At 34.3% G+C, this 20,667-nt stretch overlaps 4 protein-coding genes across 6 annotated transcripts in view; 3 read left to right on the top strand and 1 right to left on the bottom strand.

The window, feature by feature from the left end:
• LOC124645973 (leucine-rich repeat and calponin homology domain-containing protein) overlaps positions 1–20,667 on the top strand; it is an 85,549-nt gene that overhangs the window by 25,059 nt on the left and 39,823 nt on the right. The gene's annotated exons all lie outside the window — the stretch shown is intronic.
• On the bottom strand, positions 7,515–8,870 carry LOC124645979. Its single transcript, XM_047185979.1, has 2 exons — positions 8,730–8,870; positions 7,515–7,859 (listed from the first exon to the last, which is right to left on the bottom strand). The coding sequence occupies exons 1-2, from the start codon at positions 8,790–8,792 to the stop codon at positions 7,533–7,535; spliced, it is 390 nt and encodes a 129-aa protein (XP_047041935.1). The 5' UTR covers positions 8,793–8,870; the 3' UTR covers positions 7,515–7,532.
• Positions 9,104–19,056, top strand: LOC124645975. Its single transcript, XM_047185975.1, has 2 exons — positions 9,104–9,506; positions 15,941–19,056. Exon 2 carries the CDS (start codon positions 16,818–16,820, stop codon positions 19,029–19,031), a length of 2,214 nt encoding a protein of 737 aa, XP_047041931.1. The 5' UTR covers positions 9,104–9,506; positions 15,941–16,817; the 3' UTR covers positions 19,032–19,056.
• LOC124645977 lies at positions 9,999–14,321 on the top strand. Its single transcript, XM_047185977.1, has 2 exons — positions 9,999–11,439; positions 13,257–14,321. Exon 1 carries the CDS (start codon positions 10,580–10,582, stop codon positions 11,423–11,425), a length of 846 nt encoding a protein of 281 aa, XP_047041933.1. The 5' UTR covers positions 9,999–10,579; the 3' UTR covers positions 11,426–11,439; positions 13,257–14,321.

The following is a 20,667-nucleotide window of genomic DNA, read 5'->3' as shown; positions in this document are numbered from 1 at the left end:
GACACCTTCTTCGAGTGCTAATTTGATAGCAGTCATAAATTCTATATAATGGTAGAGAGGTAATCGCAGATTTGAAAAAACTTTGACACGAGAGTCTTCTATTTAAAAACAAACCTACATTCCATAACCCCATCGCTATAATCTAAAGAACGTGTAACCTTTGCACGAATACCTATCCTTTTGTCATCAATACCGACTCTCACGGGACTACCGTGTACGATAACACAACATACAGCTAATTAATTAACAACACCAGCTAGGTCGCGTTCTTGTTCATGCCAGGCCATCTCATTTGCATTGTTCGAGTGATTTGTTATTCTATCTACACCGGTGTCACCGTAACATACTGTGTACTGTCTACAGTCTACATGTTAACGGTCGGGATCGTATTGCCACATCGATTCATTGCGAGCAAACTTTCGATTGATGGATTAACCTGATACAGAGACATGTTTTGTAAGACGTTGATACAGCAGTTTATGTCTGTCAGGTTTCGTGTTAACTAGCGTTTTTCTAAGGAGTGTCAGTGGCAAGTGTAATTGGCTGCAGTTTTCCGGCGTACAAAGGGAATTTGGGACAAATACTCTAAAGTAGATTTGGTCTAATTGCTGGTTTAATACTGAACACATCTGAATACTTTTTTTCTAAAATAAAGTTGACTCTGTCGTGTCTGACATCATGATGTAGTGTTTATGATGGTTAACATTCAAAGAATTATAAGTGTTCAAGCATCGCAAGTTTCCTCAGGTGTTTAATAAAATGTTACGCCGGATGACTTTATAGCATGATGTAATGTAACCTCAGTAACGATAGGTGCGTATAATGCTGGCAACAATCTTGATGAATTGCTGCCAAGGCCAAGGAGCCTCACACTGATTTCTGTACGTGCTCATCAATTTGCTTGTCTCAGAGTTTTATAGCGGTTGACATGATAAACAGGGATTGAGATATCATCGGCGCTGTCTTTGATCAACTATAGCGTAGTTACATGAAAATTGATGCGCCCAGACTGTGATTACCTGTCTACGCAACGCCATAGATCGTGGAATGCAAATTGAAGAGTTCAACTGCATACTGCGCCACATTTCCATTACCTACGTGACATAACACTGAATTTGAAATAGACATGTACTGCGTTGATCTATTGAATTATCCAACAAAATAGATTAACCTGACCATATTGGTATTGTTGCAATTTATTGAGATAGCCAAACCTTTGTAAGCCATTTGAGATTTATATGACTCGGTCGCCGGTCAAGGTTGTTAGAGGCCCGCAGTCCGTAGCGCATGTGTCGGCAACTTGGCACGTCACCAGATATTCAATCTAGGCAATAAATTTCGCTACATAAAGAGTGTCTTTTACTCGACATAAGTGGGTTTAAATGGCAGTAGGTAACGCTCAATATAACTTGGAATTGTTTCTAGGCCGCGATAATAACAACGATTATGGCGACGAAAATAGAGCCGTGACCAGAAGTCGTTATTTGTCATCGAGATGGTTTGTGATATTTGTGTAGGCACAGGAAGATACAACACCAAAAAAATAGAATCTGAAAACCAACGGAAACGTAGAGGACACGTTTTTTAAGGACATCATTTTGATGCATGTACATTTCCATTTTTGAGCATCCGGCGTTTTTTAAATGTATGATGTTACCAGGAAAATGTGTGGTAGAGTAAAAACTAGGCTCGTTAGCAAAGCCACGTGGTAATGACGGTTATTTTTCGAGGACACCAAACAACGTAAAAACTAGGCTGCAAACTTGTTCTCAATTATTTGGAGCTAACCAGTTCCCGAGTACGGCGAATATTCATAGCTTGTTTATTTCGTTTGTTTTGAATTTGGTAGCGAATTTCTGTGATGTTTTGAACGTGAAAGTAAATAAGATAGTGTTTGCCTGATACCTATAATGATTTATTTTATTATCGAGTACATAATATCGACTAGGAATTGTTGCTCCGATAACCAGAACCAAGTTGTGAAACATGAAATTCAATATGATAGACCTTCAATTGTATTCAATTTTTGTACTACATTCAGTATTGTTTCCATAGTCACATACTTTCATTCCGTGTATTTTATGAATCGCGCTAAAAGGTTTTGACATTATCAAGGGTATCAGTTGACAAGGGCTCAATGTTTACTTGTGATAATATCTACCTCTAGGCATTGCCTATCCTGTATTTTCTATCAGCTTATTGTTAACACTTAATCGAAAGTAAATATTTGCTATGTCTGAAGATCCAATTTCTCGAGACTTTATGTCGTGCTATTTTATTCCAACCTTTGTCATTTACGTTGTCAAGCAAAAGTTCAGGGTTGTTTTGTGGCTGTGGCACATTACCTAATGGCCTTTAGCTGTCAGCCCTTCCTTCTTCATTTAGAAATAGATCACCTTTTGTATAAAAATACATTCTATCCCAGGGTAGCCTTTTGCAGAATACCACATGTTTTGTATGCTGATACGTTTGGAATAGAAACGACGAAAGCAAACTGAAATTGGAATCCAGAGGGAATACCAATATGAGTCTGCGAAAAACAAGTCCCGAGATAGAATCTGTATGTAACAGGTAGAACATTCGCCTGCAATAAGGGCAAAGTACTGGAGAAATTCTAAACAGATTACCTGCCTCGCGTTAATTAATTACGCTTGAACATTACCTACACGTATTAGCCGACAACACGCAAGAAACATTTTTAAGTTTCTTGGAAAGCTTTCGATTGTAAACATCTTGTCAGTTTCCGTCAATAAAGTGTAATTTTACACTGTGGTGGCCACTGTTTGTGTTCCATTTACTAATAACGACCGCTGTCCCGTGTGATCGTTCAACAGGCTTACATCATCAGAAACTGCAGTGTGTTGATCTTGAATTTATTTTTGTTGTACCTATAAACTGCGCCGAGCTTTGTACCCTTTGATGTCGCTCGATTGGTTCGCCTGCGTGATATTTTACGCTTATTAATTCTCATCAAACGCTTAAGAGAATAATTATGTAACACGTTATGTCATTGCAGGCTTCGTTATTTATTTTGAAACGTACTATTATTGGAAGTTATATTCTCACACTTCACTAGCATTTGTAGGAGAAATGTTTACATAACAAGCTCTCGAGTTTTACTAGGTGTATTAGTTGTGAGAGTACCAGTACTAAGACATATCGTTTTGAGATTACTCAGCGTCGTGAGTCATAAGTCTTGTAACCAACACGTTGTATTTATGACAGCGGCCGGAAACTCTAGGATATAATCACAAATGCTAGGACTTGGAGTGTTGTCCTCGAAGTTATTAAGTCTTACGCTGGCCTCAATTGCGTTAGATTTATGAATGTGTCCGAGCTGTTGATGAATAACGCGTTTCAGATTAGCTCTTGTTCTGATTAATTGCGAACAAGATACAAATATTCTCGACTGTCTCGTCATATTTAATGTCCTCCGAATATATTCTTCTAAGAGACTTTTCTATTAATACAATACTGATAGTATATTATAAGACAAACTAATAAGTATGTCAACTACCTCGAGCTGGAATACACTCAACTCATAACCTTTTCATAGCCTCATCAAACGAGTCATATTTAATGTTAACCGTTCCTGAAACTCGCTCGTAATTACAAGAAGCAAGGAGGCCTCAAGAACTAAAACTTTCATCAAGTCTGGAGTAGTTATTCTCATGTTCATTGTTCAAAGGCGTGCCTCCAGTCATTATGCTTAGGAGACCTCCTTTTGTCACCGCCCACGTTGTCTGTCAACGAGGAAAAGAAACCTTTATTCTCAGCCTTTACACAGGAACAAGCCTTGATGAACTTCGTCTTTCTAGGCTCGTGTTTGAAGATTGGAGTGACTTTCTCATTGTTTTACGTATTAAAACGCTGAAAACTGTTTTAATGAATCTTAGGACTTCGTTCATTTCGTTTTATGGTTTGTTAGATTCGTCTTTACGGGGGTTTTCATTTGTGAAGTCCTTTTAACTACCTACCTTCTTAAGTTTTATTATAGCAAGGAAAATTAATAAGCCTAATATCGTGACGATTTAGGGTAATGTTCTGATCCATTTCCCAAAAAGTAATGTATAGTTAGACTGCTCCTTGGAGCGTATCCATTAACTATATTACTTGTGCGCATTATCAGTATTAAAAAAATTAGGTCGACGGTATTATATCACGAGGTTCACGATATCATTTACGATATTTTGCCAGTCTGTTTAAGTGCTCTCAGACAGATAGCGCGTTACGAATTTGCGTGCCAAATTAGAGACTGTCATTTAGTTCAATCGATCTAATTGCTGATATAACATTATTTGAATCGTAATCGAGATTCATTGAAAACATTTTATGTTGTTTCTCAAACATCACATTGTACCAGACACGTGTTTTTAAAATCAAACACTGAATACCGCCGTTAGATATAATAAACCATTGAAAAATCCTCCAGACGAATAGCTAGCCGGTAATGGGCAGTGCTGCAGTATACCATTTCTAGAGAGTGTTGAATGAATGAATGCAGTGAAAAAGTAAAAGCTCTAAGCTCACAGGTAGAAATAAACTGCATAACCTCTCCGTAAATATTTTACTTAACTCTAAGAAAATCTATGAAAAGAAAATCGTATTTTATTAATAACATCGTTTCATGAAAATACTTGTCTATATTTGCCACACATCCTACGGCTTCCTTTAAGCGTTCACTCATCATCCAATTATTATATTTCAAGACACTTAACGGCATATAATGGCACTGTAACTGCAGGAAAACGTTGAAATTATAGTTAAGAAAAAGTTAAAACGAATGCATTGGACAGTTCTCACGAAACTGTGTAAGGAGAAACCAGTTTTGGTGCAGTCTCGCCCATTGATTGTTGACACACATTTTTGAGGCGTGCGAGTGATTCAACTTCAGATACGTACTATGTTATAGATAACTTGTTAATATATCGTATTGACTGTGTCTCGATTGCCTACATTACTCAATGTACCTACATTATTTTTCTTATAGCTGATAATATTTTTTTAACCTCTGCTACGATCTGTATGTCTGTTTAGTTGACGCAGACATTTTTGGCACGAATATGTTTGTTTTGAAACGAAGCCGTCGATGTAAAGCAAAAAGTTGAATTTACTGCTCTGAAATGTTATTAATTTGAAACACTAACAAGCCAGAATCACCATTAAATAAAATCATTGCCAAGCCAACATTCATCTTCACTGAAACGTTAACTGATTTATTTTTGACCTGCCTCGTACTTGACTTAACCACATTTGGGGCAAGTCTTCCCAAAAGCCAGTGGTTTACGAGCATTTATCATTTTCAGGACCCAACTCCGGCTGTTACTACCCACCCTCTCGAAAAGCTTTGGCAAAAACTTGGGATTAAAGGTAGCAAAAAATGTTACGCGGAAAATGTCACCGCTCAACATTTAGCAGACCTATTTGGAGCAGAACACATAATTAGAACACACGTTTCAAGAGAAACTTTCATAGAGAAGGATCCACTTGAGTTGCATTAACAGATGTTTTCTATTTACACAGCTGTCACTATATCTGTCAGACAATAGGTAGTTAGCCGTTCATAAATCATATGAATCGAGTTCAACTATCCTAAGATGTAAGTGATCTCAATAACGACTCGAGATTAGATTACATTAGTTGCGCCTATCAAGTGGAGTAGAATAGTTGTGTCAATATTTCTGGTTATAATCGATTAGCTCTGTTTGTGCTTCCTAATCGATCCCCGAAATCGATTTATCTGGAAATTGTAAAGCTGAACCAAAATTATTGTAGTGTTCAATTAGATTATATTTTAGTTCGGATTTTATAGTCAAATTGAGAGCAGTTTTTTTTTTATAAAACCGGTTTAAAATGGGCAACAATAAAATCTTGAGAGGTGAAGGCCGGGCGCCCATAAAGAGTGATTACTTCATGATTTTTTTACCATACTTTTTATATCTCGCCATTTTAGGTAAAGATATCTTGATTGCTTCCTATAACAAGTGTGCTAGCATCCGTTCTTGCATTCCTTTCTAAGATTACATTCGATCTGTATTGACTGGCAATGCACCTTGATACATTTTACTGCTGGCAACAATTTATTCGTTTCCGTTTGCTGTGCATACACGATTTCTTTGTTTTCTACATTTCCTTGTTTTTCGTATGTTAGATATTCTATCTATGAACAGATTTACTGTTTTGGTTAGAAACTGCTTCAGTTTAATATCATGACATTTCCTAGTTTCAAGTTCAACCTGCAGTACCAGCGTTATTGATTGCATTTTCTATCTTAGAATCATGTTTATTCGTCGCCATGGTTACGGCTTGCATTAAAGATATTTCTAACAGATTACAGAGCAGTTATACAGGAGTATCAAGCTCTATGATTATATAATAATCCGTTCTTATCCTTGCGAGTTTGCCTGCGGTTGCCATCAACCGCACTCTGACGCAGTTTTGTGTCAACGAACCTAACTAGTTTACGAAGTCTAGAAATTGTTTGTACTGTCTGTCTTATTAGGTTTGTTGATATGAATTAAATGTTGTTTGACAATTTATATATGATTATGATAATAGGCTACACAAGTAGCGCCGTTGTTTCGTTCAAAGAGCGTGTTTGATTTTGATTGAAGTTGAGCGTGTTTGATTTTGATTGAAGTTGACAATTATTTATTTCATGCCTACACGTTTTAAACTTGTAAGTATGTTTGAAATCAATCAACTTAATATCTCCTTGTATTAATGTTTACAACAATATCTACACATAAAGATAACTTTTCTTATACGTCAGAAGTCTTTTCCTAAGTAAGTGTGTAAGTACTTGTAATTTTGACTGACTTGCTTTCGTCATGATTGATGATACTTACCTCTTATTATTGTGATATGTTCAAGGAATAATACCAAAACAATGTGCAGTTCTGCTTAGTAGTGTTAAATTGGGCTATCTGGATCACAGGAGATCCAGATAGCCCAATTTTAACTTCTCGAGAAGTGATTTTGAGTTTTTGAGAACTGATTGTTGTTCTTTCAATAACTTGATCTATTCAAACCGTTTTCCTTAGCAACATCTACAGAACTGATTTCGTTTTCTCTAGAACTGAATCATTCAAACATTTTTGTCTCGATCATTCAAATACTTACTAAAAATATCCTCTTAATCATTTGTTTGAGAACTACGGAACGGACATGTTCATAAATCTTCCGTAATACCCAATGATAAATAATTTACCATTTTTTATAATAACTTAACAATACTAGAAAAAAGTTTACTTCTCGAAAACTGATGTCTGTTTCTGATTGATACTAATTTTAACATACGGTATACTTACTGAATCAGTTGCTCTCGCTCAGCTTGCACGCAGCAACTCTATAAAGTATGTATGATAAGAATGTATCATATCGGTATGATAAGAACGTATCATATCGAGAATTGAAATATATTTATTTATTTATGGGTAATATAATAATAATAATACATTCTTACATATCAAGATATTGTAGAGAATCTTTTAACAAATAAAACCAAAATTTACATCTGAACATTTATTTCTTTAATTCTCTAAATTATTTTGAATCTTTTGAATTAATTCATTTGCGGATTTGTAAATATCGTCGAATAATACATGTTTTACGACATGTTGTGCACACAACTCCGCTTTACATTTGCAGAGGGTGTCTTCTCGGTCCATGAAATCTTTAGCATCATATATTTCAATGCGTACAATCTTGAATCCCAGGGCAGGCTTTTTTATAAATGTATACGAAGTCACACTGTTATCTTCACCATTTGGTCTTTTTAGGTGCAATTGATTTCCCTTGTTTCTATCTGAATGTACTGCTTCCATGGGAACAAAGTTGAATAATGGTTCTTCTGAATCCTGAAAATTAATATTTTAACAATGAGATATGCATCGCACACAGCTACAAAATTGAATCGAGAGAGAAGAAAACAGTGTTCGTAATTTCATAATAAATATTGCGAAACAAATATAGCTATCACAGTACGAAGGGACTTATATACATTCGAAAAAAGTGTACTCAATATTTATAAGTATGTAGATAAAATTGCATATTACACGGGACTTAAAACATTTCGTGAAATGTAGGTGTATTTTTATACACCTCTGCTGACCCCTTCGGCGAAATAGGCGTGAGTTTATATTATGTAATGTATGAAATTATGTCTGATCCGAACTAATGAGTAAATATATAGTTATCCAATCACATGAACTATTAAATATGATTTATACACAAATCCTACTTCCTACTTATATCCTACTTATATTATAAATGTGAAAGTTTGTGAGAATGTATGGATGTATGTTTGTTATTCAATCACGCAAAAACGACTGGACCGATTTGATTGAAATTTGGTATGTAGATAGGTGATACCCTGGATTAACACATAGGCTACTTTTTATCAACACACCACGCGGGTGAAGCCGCTGGCGGAAGCTAGTGAAAAATACAATAAATGTAAAGGTATATATTCTTTGATTGCTAAATTCAAACGTCCTGAAAGCATTTATACGTGCTCAAATTTTGTAAACTGGTTTCTGTATGTTTTTATGTATGGATATTGGTCTGAAATAAAGATTATATTATTATTATTATATTAAATACTTACCGAAATCATAATTTAACAATTTCTGTAACACACAACTTACACGTATCAAATATTATTAAAGAATAACATACTTTGTAGTTTTAGGCTTCATTTTGGATCATTTTTTGTCTTTGTTACTCACCTTTGTACAGTAGGTACACCGAGACATCAAGCTACTCATTTCCAATAAAGGATGGTCTCGCATTGTATATGCTTCCCGTCTAATAATGGTTCAATTTATACTGGAAAGTGTAGCTTGATGTGTCGTTGTGCGTGTATTGACTTAGGATTCGAGAATAGACTCACTCCTTTTTTAGACTTTGTATATACTTATTAGCGTCAGAGAGGCGTCGGATGCAATCTGAGCCTGTCTGTGTTTACAAATTTATCTACTAATAAATTAATATGTGCCGTTCGAATGTACACCCATAGTAATGTATTGTAATGAACGACTTTTTTCGTAAATTAAATGCAAAGCAAAACCGCGTGAAACTATATAGTCGTATATTCATTGTGTATTATTGCTACCTTAGCAATATTTTTAGGATTCCGTCGGAGAGATATCATCTTCGTTGAGCAATGATTAATCTCAAGTTATTCGAACATTGATTAATATAAATCATAAGGAATTAATGTGAACGGAATCCTCATTCACATAAGTAGTCAAACTTGACATAATTTTTCTTCTGATCATCATTTTTTTACACACACGTATAGGGATGAAATACTAATGCGTTCACACTAATGAAGTATTGGTGCCTATTAATAGGAATGTCAAATTCTATGGTTCAATACTTTCTGCTTAGAGCTGCTAGTAAACACTTCAAGTTACGTACGTGTTTGTGCCAGTACATATACTCATCAAGAAGTATCAGTTTTTGAAACAACTACCTATTCGATAAAGTCATCAGTTCATTATGTAAGTATTATTTTAATCTCATTTATTTGTTAAAAGTCTAATGTTCACTTTGCTTGAAGCGTTTATGATATATTATATATAATATATATTCGGGTGTATCATACACGCTAAAAACAAAGTGCATGATGTGGTCCCCTATTTAATTACATATTTGACGACACGTTTGGTTTATTGGTTAAGACCTGGGCGCATCAATATTGAACGCAATATAACATGTTCTTCAACCATCTAAACCGAGTGTTTGTGGGTTCGATTCCCACACAGACTAGTTGATATTTGTCTGGTCTGAATATTTTTGTAATACGTTTCTCACTACTATTAATTTAAATGTGATATGTCTTATCATATGAATAGATTTATTACTAGCCTTCGAACTATCGACTACATTCCCAATAACATCTTTTGGTATTTCAGTTTTAGAATTATAGTTTAAATATCTTAATTAAAAAATATAACAATGAGTAGATATAATAACTGAAAATTATAATAATATAATAATTATACTTCGTATCTCTCCCGAAGATGATTACAGTTTACATGCAGCAGTACGCGAGTTGATGCTGTCCTAATCACACTTTTATAGCTTATTTAAATATGCTTTTAGACCTGTCAAAAAAATAAAAGTATTTTTATGACTAATTTTTTCCCACCACTATGCACTCCGCCATGACACTATCGACCTGTAACGTCTGGATATAGTTAGTGATCTTGAACGTCGAGGTGAGTACTTAAACTTATTTCCCCTGTTATTTAGAACATTGTTTGAAAAATTTGTGAGTTATTTTCATCTACCGTCATTTATAAGATGTGAGATTGTAGAAACTACTGAGTACCTATTAATCACAACTGACTATATGGGCCCTCATGTATACCATGTGTGGGTACCCATTGCTGTAGAGCTATCCCGACGTATATCGTGTGTGGATGCCAGATAACTACATAGTTATCCAGCGCGTTTTACGCTAACATTGCTATCCCGACGTTTATCGTGTGTGGATATGTATTGGGTATAACAAAATCTCATACGTAAAATATGTTTTTGCGTAATTGCAGATGAGATCCCAAGTATTGAGATGCAAACAGAAACCGACGGAGTAGTAGACGAAAGCGAGGACCTGGACCCAGATATTTTGCAACTATTAGGCTCAGATCCTACACAAAATAAATCATTTGGAGATCATTTACATAAAGATCTCGCTACGAGGTGGAAGCACATCTTAACTAATGGACTTTCTAAGGAGGAGAAACTCGATATTCTAAAACAATACCTGCCTGCTGAAAATTGCACAAATATGAAAGCACCTTTATTGAATCCGGAAATAAAATCAGCACTCTCGGATAATAATATCAAAAGAGATTCGTACAGCGAACAAAAACAAAATCAAATGTCCAGCTGTATTTCAGCAATTGGCAAAGCACTTAATTTAGTCTTGTCACAAAAAGACAACGTCCCTCAAGAAATCATAAAAATACTGAGCGACGCTGGGCGCCTGCTATGCGATACACATCATAGGGAATCTCTTTCTAGAAGATTTGCTATCGTGAATTCCTTAAGCAAGCAAAAACGAGAAATAATAAAAAATACAAAAATAGATGATTATTTGTTCGGTGCTAACTTGTCTGAGTATCTAAAATCATCCAAGGCCATATCGATGTCTGCCTCAGAGCTTAGATTCAGCTCAAATACAGCCAAGTCTAATCAGCCACAGCGTGGGCAACCCAGCACATCCACATCTCGTTATCCTGGATCTTTAAACGCTTGGGGGGCACCGCGTGCACCAGCCGCCGAACCGCGAGTGTACCCCAGCCGGAATCGGCGCCAGCCACCACCGCCGTCGGCGCCACGAGACCAGCGTCGTGTACCGACGACGAGGAAGACACGGCCGCGGAACAATTACCCACAATCTCGACGAAGTTAACAACTCCATCACAGGTAATTAATAATATACCCACAGCCGGTAGACTCCGGTACTTTTATCACGAATGGCTTCGTATCACAAACGACAAAACTATCCTGTCTTGGATTAAGGGGTACAGGATTCCATTCCGTTGTGATCCATATCAGACAAATATTGCAAAACCAAAACCATACACGCTAATAGAAACGAAGGTTATTGATGAGTGTATTTCTGAAATGTTAGAAGCAGGTTTTATTTCTCGCTGCACCCCATGTGAAAAACAATTTGTTTCACCTATTTTTACCATTCCTAAGGCTAACGGAAAACATCGCTTTATCTTGAATTTAAAGGAACTGAATAAATTCATAATTACCAACCATTTTAAAATGGAAGACTATCGCACAGCCCTTAAATTACTTGATCAAGACTGTTATATGGCAACATTAGACTTAAAAGACGCATACTTTTTAGTGTCCATTGCAAAAAGCGACAGAATCTACCTCCGATTTAGTTGGGATTCAGTCCTATTTCATAATGAGCTATTTGAGTTTAATGTACTACCGTTCGGACTTTGTACTGCACCCTATGTATTTACAAAGTTAATAAAACCTGTGTTACATTATTTGCGCTCACTGCGACATCTGTCAGTTAATTATATAGACGATTTTTTGTGCATCGGTAACTCTTATCACAGTTGTCTTAATAATATAGAAACAACAAAAGGCTTATTGGCTAAACTAGGTTTCTTAATAAACGATGACAAAAGTCAATTGCACCCAAAAAATAAGTGTACATTTTTAGGCTTTATATTTGACACTGTTAATATGTGCTTAACGTTACCTAAACAAAAGAAAGATCGCATAAAATCATTAACTATAAAATGCACAATTAGGGTATTTGCAAAATTTTTGGGATTACTGACGTCAGCGTGTCCGGCTGTTAAATACGGTTGGCTGTACACAAAACTATTTGAAAGAGAAAAATTGCTAGCACTTGATTACTCTAATAATTACAATAAATACATGATATTGCCAGATAACATTAAAAATGACTTAATTTGGTGGAGGGATCACATTGACTCCTCGTTCTGTTCCTTTCAAACTAACGATTACATTTTAGAAATATTTAGCGACGCATCAAACACGGGTTGGGGGGTAACTTGCAATAATAAAACTGCGAATGGCCATTGGAACTACTCCCAGTTATCACAACATATTAACACTCTAGAACTATTAGCAGCATTCTACGGCCTTAAAATCTTTGCGTCACATCTTAAAAATTGTAATATCTTACTTAGAGTAGATAATACAACAGCCATCGCTTATATTAATAAAATGGGCGGAATTCAATTCACTCATTTGAACGGTATTGCACGTGACATATGGCAATGGTGTGAAAAACGCAATATATATATTTTTGCATCATATATCCAGTCCAGTAAGAATATAGTAGCTGATTTCGAATCACGTCAGACATGTAACATGGACACTGAATGGGAGCTAGCCGAATATGCATTTCATCAAATAACTTCTTCGTTAGGTACTCCTGAATTTGACCTATTTGCAAGTATGCAAAACCATAAATGCTCGAGATACGCCTCATGGAAGCTAGACCCAAATTCCGAGGTCATTGACGCTTTCACATTTAATTGGAGTAATATAAGATTCTATGCCTTTCCACCTTTTAGTCTTATTTCCAAGGTCTTACAGAAAATTAAAACTGATAAAGCTGAAGGGATTGTAGTAGTGCCGTTCTGGCCTACACAGCCGTGGTACCCAGTATGGTCAAACTTGCTAACATCAAAAGTATTATATTTCGAACCTAATAAAAATCTATTATTTTCCCCTTTCAGGGAGGAACACCCCCTGAGCAACAGTCTTACCCTGATGGCAGGGAGATTATCAGGCAGTCCATGGTGAGGCGAGGAATTCCAAGTGTCTCTATCGATATAATGATGGCCTCCTTCTCATCAAATACTCTTAATCAATATAATAGTTCACTAAAGTCGTGGTGGCTTTATTGCAAAGATAATAAACTAGATTTCTGTGATTCCAATAGTACAATATTACTTCAATATCTGACCGAAAAATTTAATTTAGGTGCTAGCTACAGCACACTGAACAGCCATCGTTCAGCGTTGTCTATACTATTAGGTCAGGACGTGACATGTAATGATAATACTAAAAGGTTTTTCAAGGGTGTTTACCGGTTAAAACCACCTCTATCAAAATATAATGCCACTTGGGACCCAAAATTGGTATTAGATTACTTATCAAATTATTTTCCTAACGATTCACTAACATTAAAAAATCTATCACTAAAAACTATAACTCTGCTTGCCTTAGCGTCTGCTCAAAGAATGCAAACACTTAGTCTAATTAAAATTAAAAACATTACATTTGACTCAGAGAAAATAATCATAAAAATTGATGATTTAATTAAAACCTCTAGGCCTGGTATCCACCAACCACTGATTGTGTTACCATACATAAAGGAGAATCCTAAAGTTTGTCCAGCTGTAACCCTTAAGCATTATATAGATAAAACTTCATTTCTACGTCTTCAAGAAGAATACATTTTTATTAGTTATCAAAAACCACATAAAAGAGTGTGTTCGCAAACGTTATCGCACTGGGTTAAGCTTATCTTAGAACAGAGTGGCATAGACACAAAATTGTATGGTGCTCATAGCACGCGACACGCGTCCACGTCCGCTGCTCACCGAAAGGGTGTTAATTTAGAAGTTATCCGTAAAGCCGCAGGCTGGTCTGAATCCTCTCATGTATTTCTAAAATATTATAATAAAGATGTATCAACTTCAACAGAAACTGAATTTGTAAATGCAATTTTTGAATGATTGTAATATAAGCATTTGATTTGTAAACTTTTGAAATATAAGGCTGATTGATCGCTTCAATGTTTAATTTTTTCGATGCTCTAAACATCTGCATGTAAACTGTAATCATCTTCGGGAGAGATACGAAGTATAATTAAGAATCAAACGAACTCACCTTGTGAAGTTTGATGTCTAATTATACGAGTGTCTTGACCGAAGATGATTACACTCCCACCCGCCCTTATATGTTACCCAAGAACTATCGAAAAAATTCTGCTCTAAATAATGACGTTACAGGTCGATAGTGTCATGGCGGAGTGCATAGTGGTGGGAAAAAATTAGTCATAAAAATACTTTTATTTTTTTGACAGGTCTAAAAGCATATTTAAATAAGCTATAAAAGTGTGATTAGGACAGCATCAACTCGCGTACTGCTGCATGTAAACTGTAATCATCTTCGGTCAAGACACTCGTATAATTAGACATCAAACTTCACAAGGTGAGTTCGTTTGATTCTTAATTATACATTATTAATAATATTTATAATTTTATTTTATAAATCAATTGTCGTAGTTTTTGTAATGTTAAACATAGATCGATAACTTCTATCAACTTAAAATTAAAAAAAATGTTTTAGATAAAATCTATATTTGAATAGGTTCTACTATAGTTCGGCCATTCAGAGAATGCGTTCCTGACACGTCGCGATTGAACTGACGACGTAACTTTGCAATGGCGTTGCAGTTACGATAAAAATATTTTTGCTGGTTGTTTACCGTTTTAACAATTGAGGAGCATTAAAACAACATTATTATATCAATAATCAATGAATGTTATAATTTTGTGCCAAACTGAGTGTCAAATAACTTGGTAAACAATATTTTTCTAAATCTATACTGCGCTATTACAAGGTTATGTCAGCGGTTTATATTTTGTAGTGCTGTGCTAAAAATAACAGGCAAGTATCGTAATCTGTTCTTATACAGTTATAATATAAAATAATACGTTTTGATTTTCTTTTTAAGAATTGGAAAATAATGGACTATAAGACTTAATTATAACGTTTATGAAATATAAAAATAAAACTATGACCAAACCGCATTTTTATACTTAGATTAAAAATGGTAACCCCAAATGGCGTTATGGGCCGCCATTTTGTGACGCTAAAACAGTCGTCCGTTGTCGTTTCGTGCGCATAGACCACGTTTTTCAAGTGTTTTCGATCTGTTTTTATTTGATTACCCGGCTTTTGTTAGACCGAGATATCAGGATTGATTCTGTTATTGATAATAATATAATTATACATGTAGGCGAAGATGATGATGAAGACACCACCTCCTCAAGCAAATCGGAGTCTGATTAATATTCTGTTCGCACATTCAATTCAATGTACTTGTAACAAAGAATAAATAAAACAATTTTATTATATGAATATTACCTTTTTTTGGTTTCCACTTAAATAACTAAAATATAAAACAAATGATTCCGCCAATTTAAAACGAAAATAATCTTAAAATAATGCGGCGGTTCATTTTGAAGGAACGGTAACGAACTCAGTGTTATGTTGTGCCCATCACTAGTCGTGACTAACTGATAGGTGTCAGGAACGCATTCTCTGAACGGCCGAAGTATATCATAAAGGTATTTATTACATCTATATACAGTTGTCGAATACATTATCATGTATTTTTTCTTTACAGGTCGAAACTTGTAGATGACATTTACCCAACGGACGAGGCGTCATCCGCTGAAGAGCCGGAAAAAAAACCGCTCGAAAAAAAGAGCACGAAGAAGAGATCTTATCGCTCAGAGCCGTCGAGCAGTGGCGTACGCACCGGCGCCGGCGGCGGCGCCAGCGCTCGCTCCGACCGGGACACTAAGCGGGCTAAGACCGAGAACAGGAGCACCGCGGCGGCTCTCTTTGGCTCTGATAGTGAAGATGATCACTCTACATCTCTTGATAACGAAATTGGTAAAAAAGTACCCCCTTTAACTTCTTATGTAATGAGACGCGTTACGAATGGATATTCGCGCCAAGCTAATGCATTAAAACCGGGGACACATTTCATTGAGTTAAAAATATACAAATGTGATGAAATAGAAAATGTGTCGCCTATGAATAGGTGGCGTCACGCGATTGTTACCGTAAAGAATAGATCAGATATTGATACCGAAAGTTGGCGTCACTTATCTGCTTATTTGAGTGCCATTCGTAAAGAATTTAAAAACTGCCCCTCTATGATTATTAATTCTTATAATTAATTCAATAAATAGCTGTGTAGTGTAACTTTGCTTAAAACTACGCACATTATATAACTATTATACTATATAACCAGTTTTATGATTTATAAAATAAAACTATGTATTCGTTAGATATAAGAGATATAGTTTAAGGTTTCTTTTGAACCCATTACATTTAGATAAATATTATTGTATAAACATCTACCTATAATCATACATAATAATATATTATCCTTCTTGTTAATAATATAAATAATAAAATATTCTTATACCTCTAACTTTTAATTGTTCACAGTTACCCTACGTCATGAGGATGAACCCGATAAAATTAATTTTATGTTATGTGAGAAATGCAATTTAAGAATATTAAAACAAAAATTCAAGAATCATACCAGATCTAATTTACATAAGTCGAACTGTCTATTGAGTACTGAATTTGAAAGTATTAAAATAATTGCCACTGCATTTAAGAATAGAATAGTTACATACAGACTAAGTCCAGTACAGGAAGACGAGCACCTCACACCAGAGGCGTTCCTGTGCTATTATAAGAATGATATAAATAGAATTATTGAACTGTCGTTAGCAAAACATAAGTGTATCAAAGTAAATTTTGAGCTATTTGCTTATTTCATTTTACCCAAGTCAGATGAACAACAGCTTAAATCATTTAATACCAAATTTGAAATTGTATGCAGTAGTACAGATATAAACTGTATAATTATTAAAATAATAAATATTTTGGTAGAAAAAATGATTGCATTTGAACACTGCGAGTCCGGTTGGTCATTTTTTAAAGTAAATCATTTAGAAATTAATATAAATAAATATTCACCTATGAGAGGAGGTAGTTATTTAGAATTACCTTCAGTTATAAAAAATACTAAAAGTTGCATAAACATTAAAAACAATGATAAATACTGTTTGTTATGGAGCATTGTAGCTTCGCTGTATCCTGCTAGAAGTAACGTCTGTAGAACTGCATCCTATCCTCATTTTTCAGAAGTTCTCAATATTGAAGGGATCGCATTTCCGCCCACTATTAATGATTTGAAACTTTTAGAGAAACAAAATCCTGATATAAGTATCAATGTTTATGGTCTGGATAAAAAATGTAATGTTACTGGGCCTCTATATTTGAGTAGTTTAAAGAAAGTTAATCATATAAATTTATTATACATAGAAAAAGAAGAAAAGGGTCATTACTGTCTTATTAAAGATCTCCCACGATTAGTAAGACGTCAAATCACTAAACATAATGGAAAACTAGAGTTTTGTGATTCATGTTTACAGTTTTTTTCAAGTAAGACTCGATATAATTCGCATAAATGTTCTGAAATTTTAGCAATATTACCAGGTGAAAATAGTAAATTAAAGTTTAAGCACTATGAAAGAAAATTAAAAATTAATTTTATAGTATACGCAGATTTTGAAAGCATATTGTTAGATTGTGATACGAAATCAAGTGATAATAATACAACTAACATAAAATTGCATCAACCGTCATCTTTTGGCTATTATGTTTGCTGTTCTCATGATTCCAGCTTGAATAAATATGTTTGGCATAGGGGTCCAGACTGTATTGAAATATTTATAAAAAACTTAATTAGAGATGTGAAACGAATCTGTAGGATATTATCAATTAAAAAGTCTTTGTCTTTATTATCTGAAAACCAAAGAAACAACTATGATATGGCCAATATATGTCATATCTGCGAACAGCCTTTATTGGGAGATAAAGTTCTTGATCACGATCATATTACTGGTGAGTATCGCGGCGCAGCGCATACTCATTGTAATTTAACTTACAAAGTATGTCCATTCATTCCAGTAGTGTTTCACAATTTATCGGGATATGATAGTCATATTTTTATAAAAGAATTAACTAACTATGAGGGTGACATCAAGGTAATACCTAAATCGAAAGAAAAATATATGTCGATAACGAAAAACATTTATTATGAAAAATTGTCTCGCCACATACAAATAAAATTTATAGATTCATTTCAATTTTTAAGTTGTAGTTTAGATACATTATCAAAATCTTTAACAAAAGAAGAAAATATACATCTTGCCAGCGAATTCAGAGATTATGATCAATTCGTTTTACTGAGAGAAAAGGGTGTCTTTCCTTACGAGTACATTGATTCGTGGGCTAAATATGATGTGAAGGAGCTTCCACCTAAATATACATTTTTTAATAGTTTAACATCGGAGCATATAACAGATGCTGAATACCAACGTGCACAAAAAATTTGGGATGCTTTTAAGATTGATTCTCTTGGTAGATATAATGACTTATATTTAAAGAGTGATGTATTATTACTTTGTGATATATTTGAAAAATTTAGACAAATGTGCTTGAAATATTACAAATTAGACCCAGCTCATTATGTATCTTCACCTGGTTTAAGTTGGGATGCTATGCTTTTATACACAGGAGTTCAATTAGATTTGATTTCTGATTTGGAAATATATGAATTATTAGAAAATGGAATACGTGGCGGTTTGGCTCAATGTTCACTTCGATATGCTAAATCTAAAGGCTGATTTACATTGAGTCAGTAACTGACGTCAGTGTAGGCGCCGAAAACTGACGCGTGCTATTTACACGAAGTCAGTGTAGTGTCAGTGTTTCGTCAGTAGTACTGTACTGACTTCAAATCAATTTACACGATGGCAGTGCCGGGTCAGCACTGACTTGTCAGTGGACTGACGTCAGTTACTGACTCAATGTAAATCACCCATAATAACAAATACCTACCAGATTATGACGTAACTGAACCTTCTTCTTTTTTGATATATCTCGATGCTAATAATTTGTACGGGCATGCCATGACCAAAAAGATGCCGATATCAAACTTTTATTTATTAAACGAAAATGAAATATCAAAATTTGATCTGTTCAACGTTGCAGATGATGCAGATTATGGTTATATTTTAGAAGTAGATTTATGTTATCCACAGCACTTGCACGATTCTCACAGTGATTTACCTTTTGCACCCGAAAAAATAATACCTCCAGGCGGAAAAACTTATAAACTAGTAGCAAATTTATATGATAAAACCAAATATGTTATTCACTATACAAACTTAAAACAATGCCTAAAACATGGATTGATTTTAAAAAAGATCCATCGTATATTAGCTTTTCGACAAGACTGTTTTCTGAAAAAATACATTGATTTGAATACTCAGTTACGTCAAACATGTAATTCAGCATTCGAAAAAGACTTTTTTAAATTACTTAATAATGCTATTTTTGGTAAAACAATTGAAAATAGACGAAAACAAAAAGACGTGAGGTTAATATCCCAATGGGCAGACACGAAAAATTTAACGAATAAAAATGTAGGTGCTGAAAAGTTAATTTCTAAACCAAATTTAAAAAGCATCTATATATTAAATGAAAATTTTGTAGTCATTCAATTGAATCAAGAAAAAGTAACCTTAGATAGGCCAATATATATTGGTTTTACTGTTTTAGAATATGCGAAACAACATTTATATCAGTTTCACTATGATTTTATTAAAAATAAGTATAAAAATCAAACAATGCTTTGCTACACAGATACCGATAGTCTACTTTATTATATACATACTAATGATTTTTATGCTGATATTACTCAAAATATTTCACAATTTGATACTAGCAATTTTTCTGAAGATAACCCTTATGGAATTTTTAAAAGGAATGCAAAGGTTCCTGGTTTATTTAAAGACGAATTAGGAGGTGATGTAATTTCTGAATTTGTTGGTCTTAGAGCTAAATTATATTGTATAAGTAGTGTTAAAACACATATAAAGAAAGCAAAAGGCATTACGAAACATGTGACAAGAAAATTATCATCAACTAACTACAAGACAGCCTTATTGAATGACAAGACATATAAACATAAAATGATGATTATAAAATCGATGAAACATGTTCTGTATACACAAGAAATTAATAAAGTAGCATTAAATAGAAATGATGATAAAAGACAAATTTTACCAAACCAAATATATACTTTACCTTGGGGGCACTACCAATCTATCAAATAGATTTATGATTATGTTATAATATGTATAACTGCACTACATTTTAATGTAATTAATCTACATTTAAATGTACTTTAATAACTAAGAATGAAAAAAAATATACTTATTATAATAAACAACCTTATATTTTGTTTACTATATTGTA

This window comes from Helicoverpa zea, chromosome 3 (genome assembly GCF_022581195.2).
Source record: "Helicoverpa zea isolate HzStark_Cry1AcR chromosome 3, ilHelZeax1.1, whole genome shotgun sequence".
NCBI classification, from domain to species: domain Eukaryota; kingdom Metazoa; phylum Arthropoda; class Insecta; order Lepidoptera; family Noctuidae; genus Helicoverpa; species Helicoverpa zea.
This window is presented reverse-complemented; position numbering and strand designations above follow the sequence as displayed.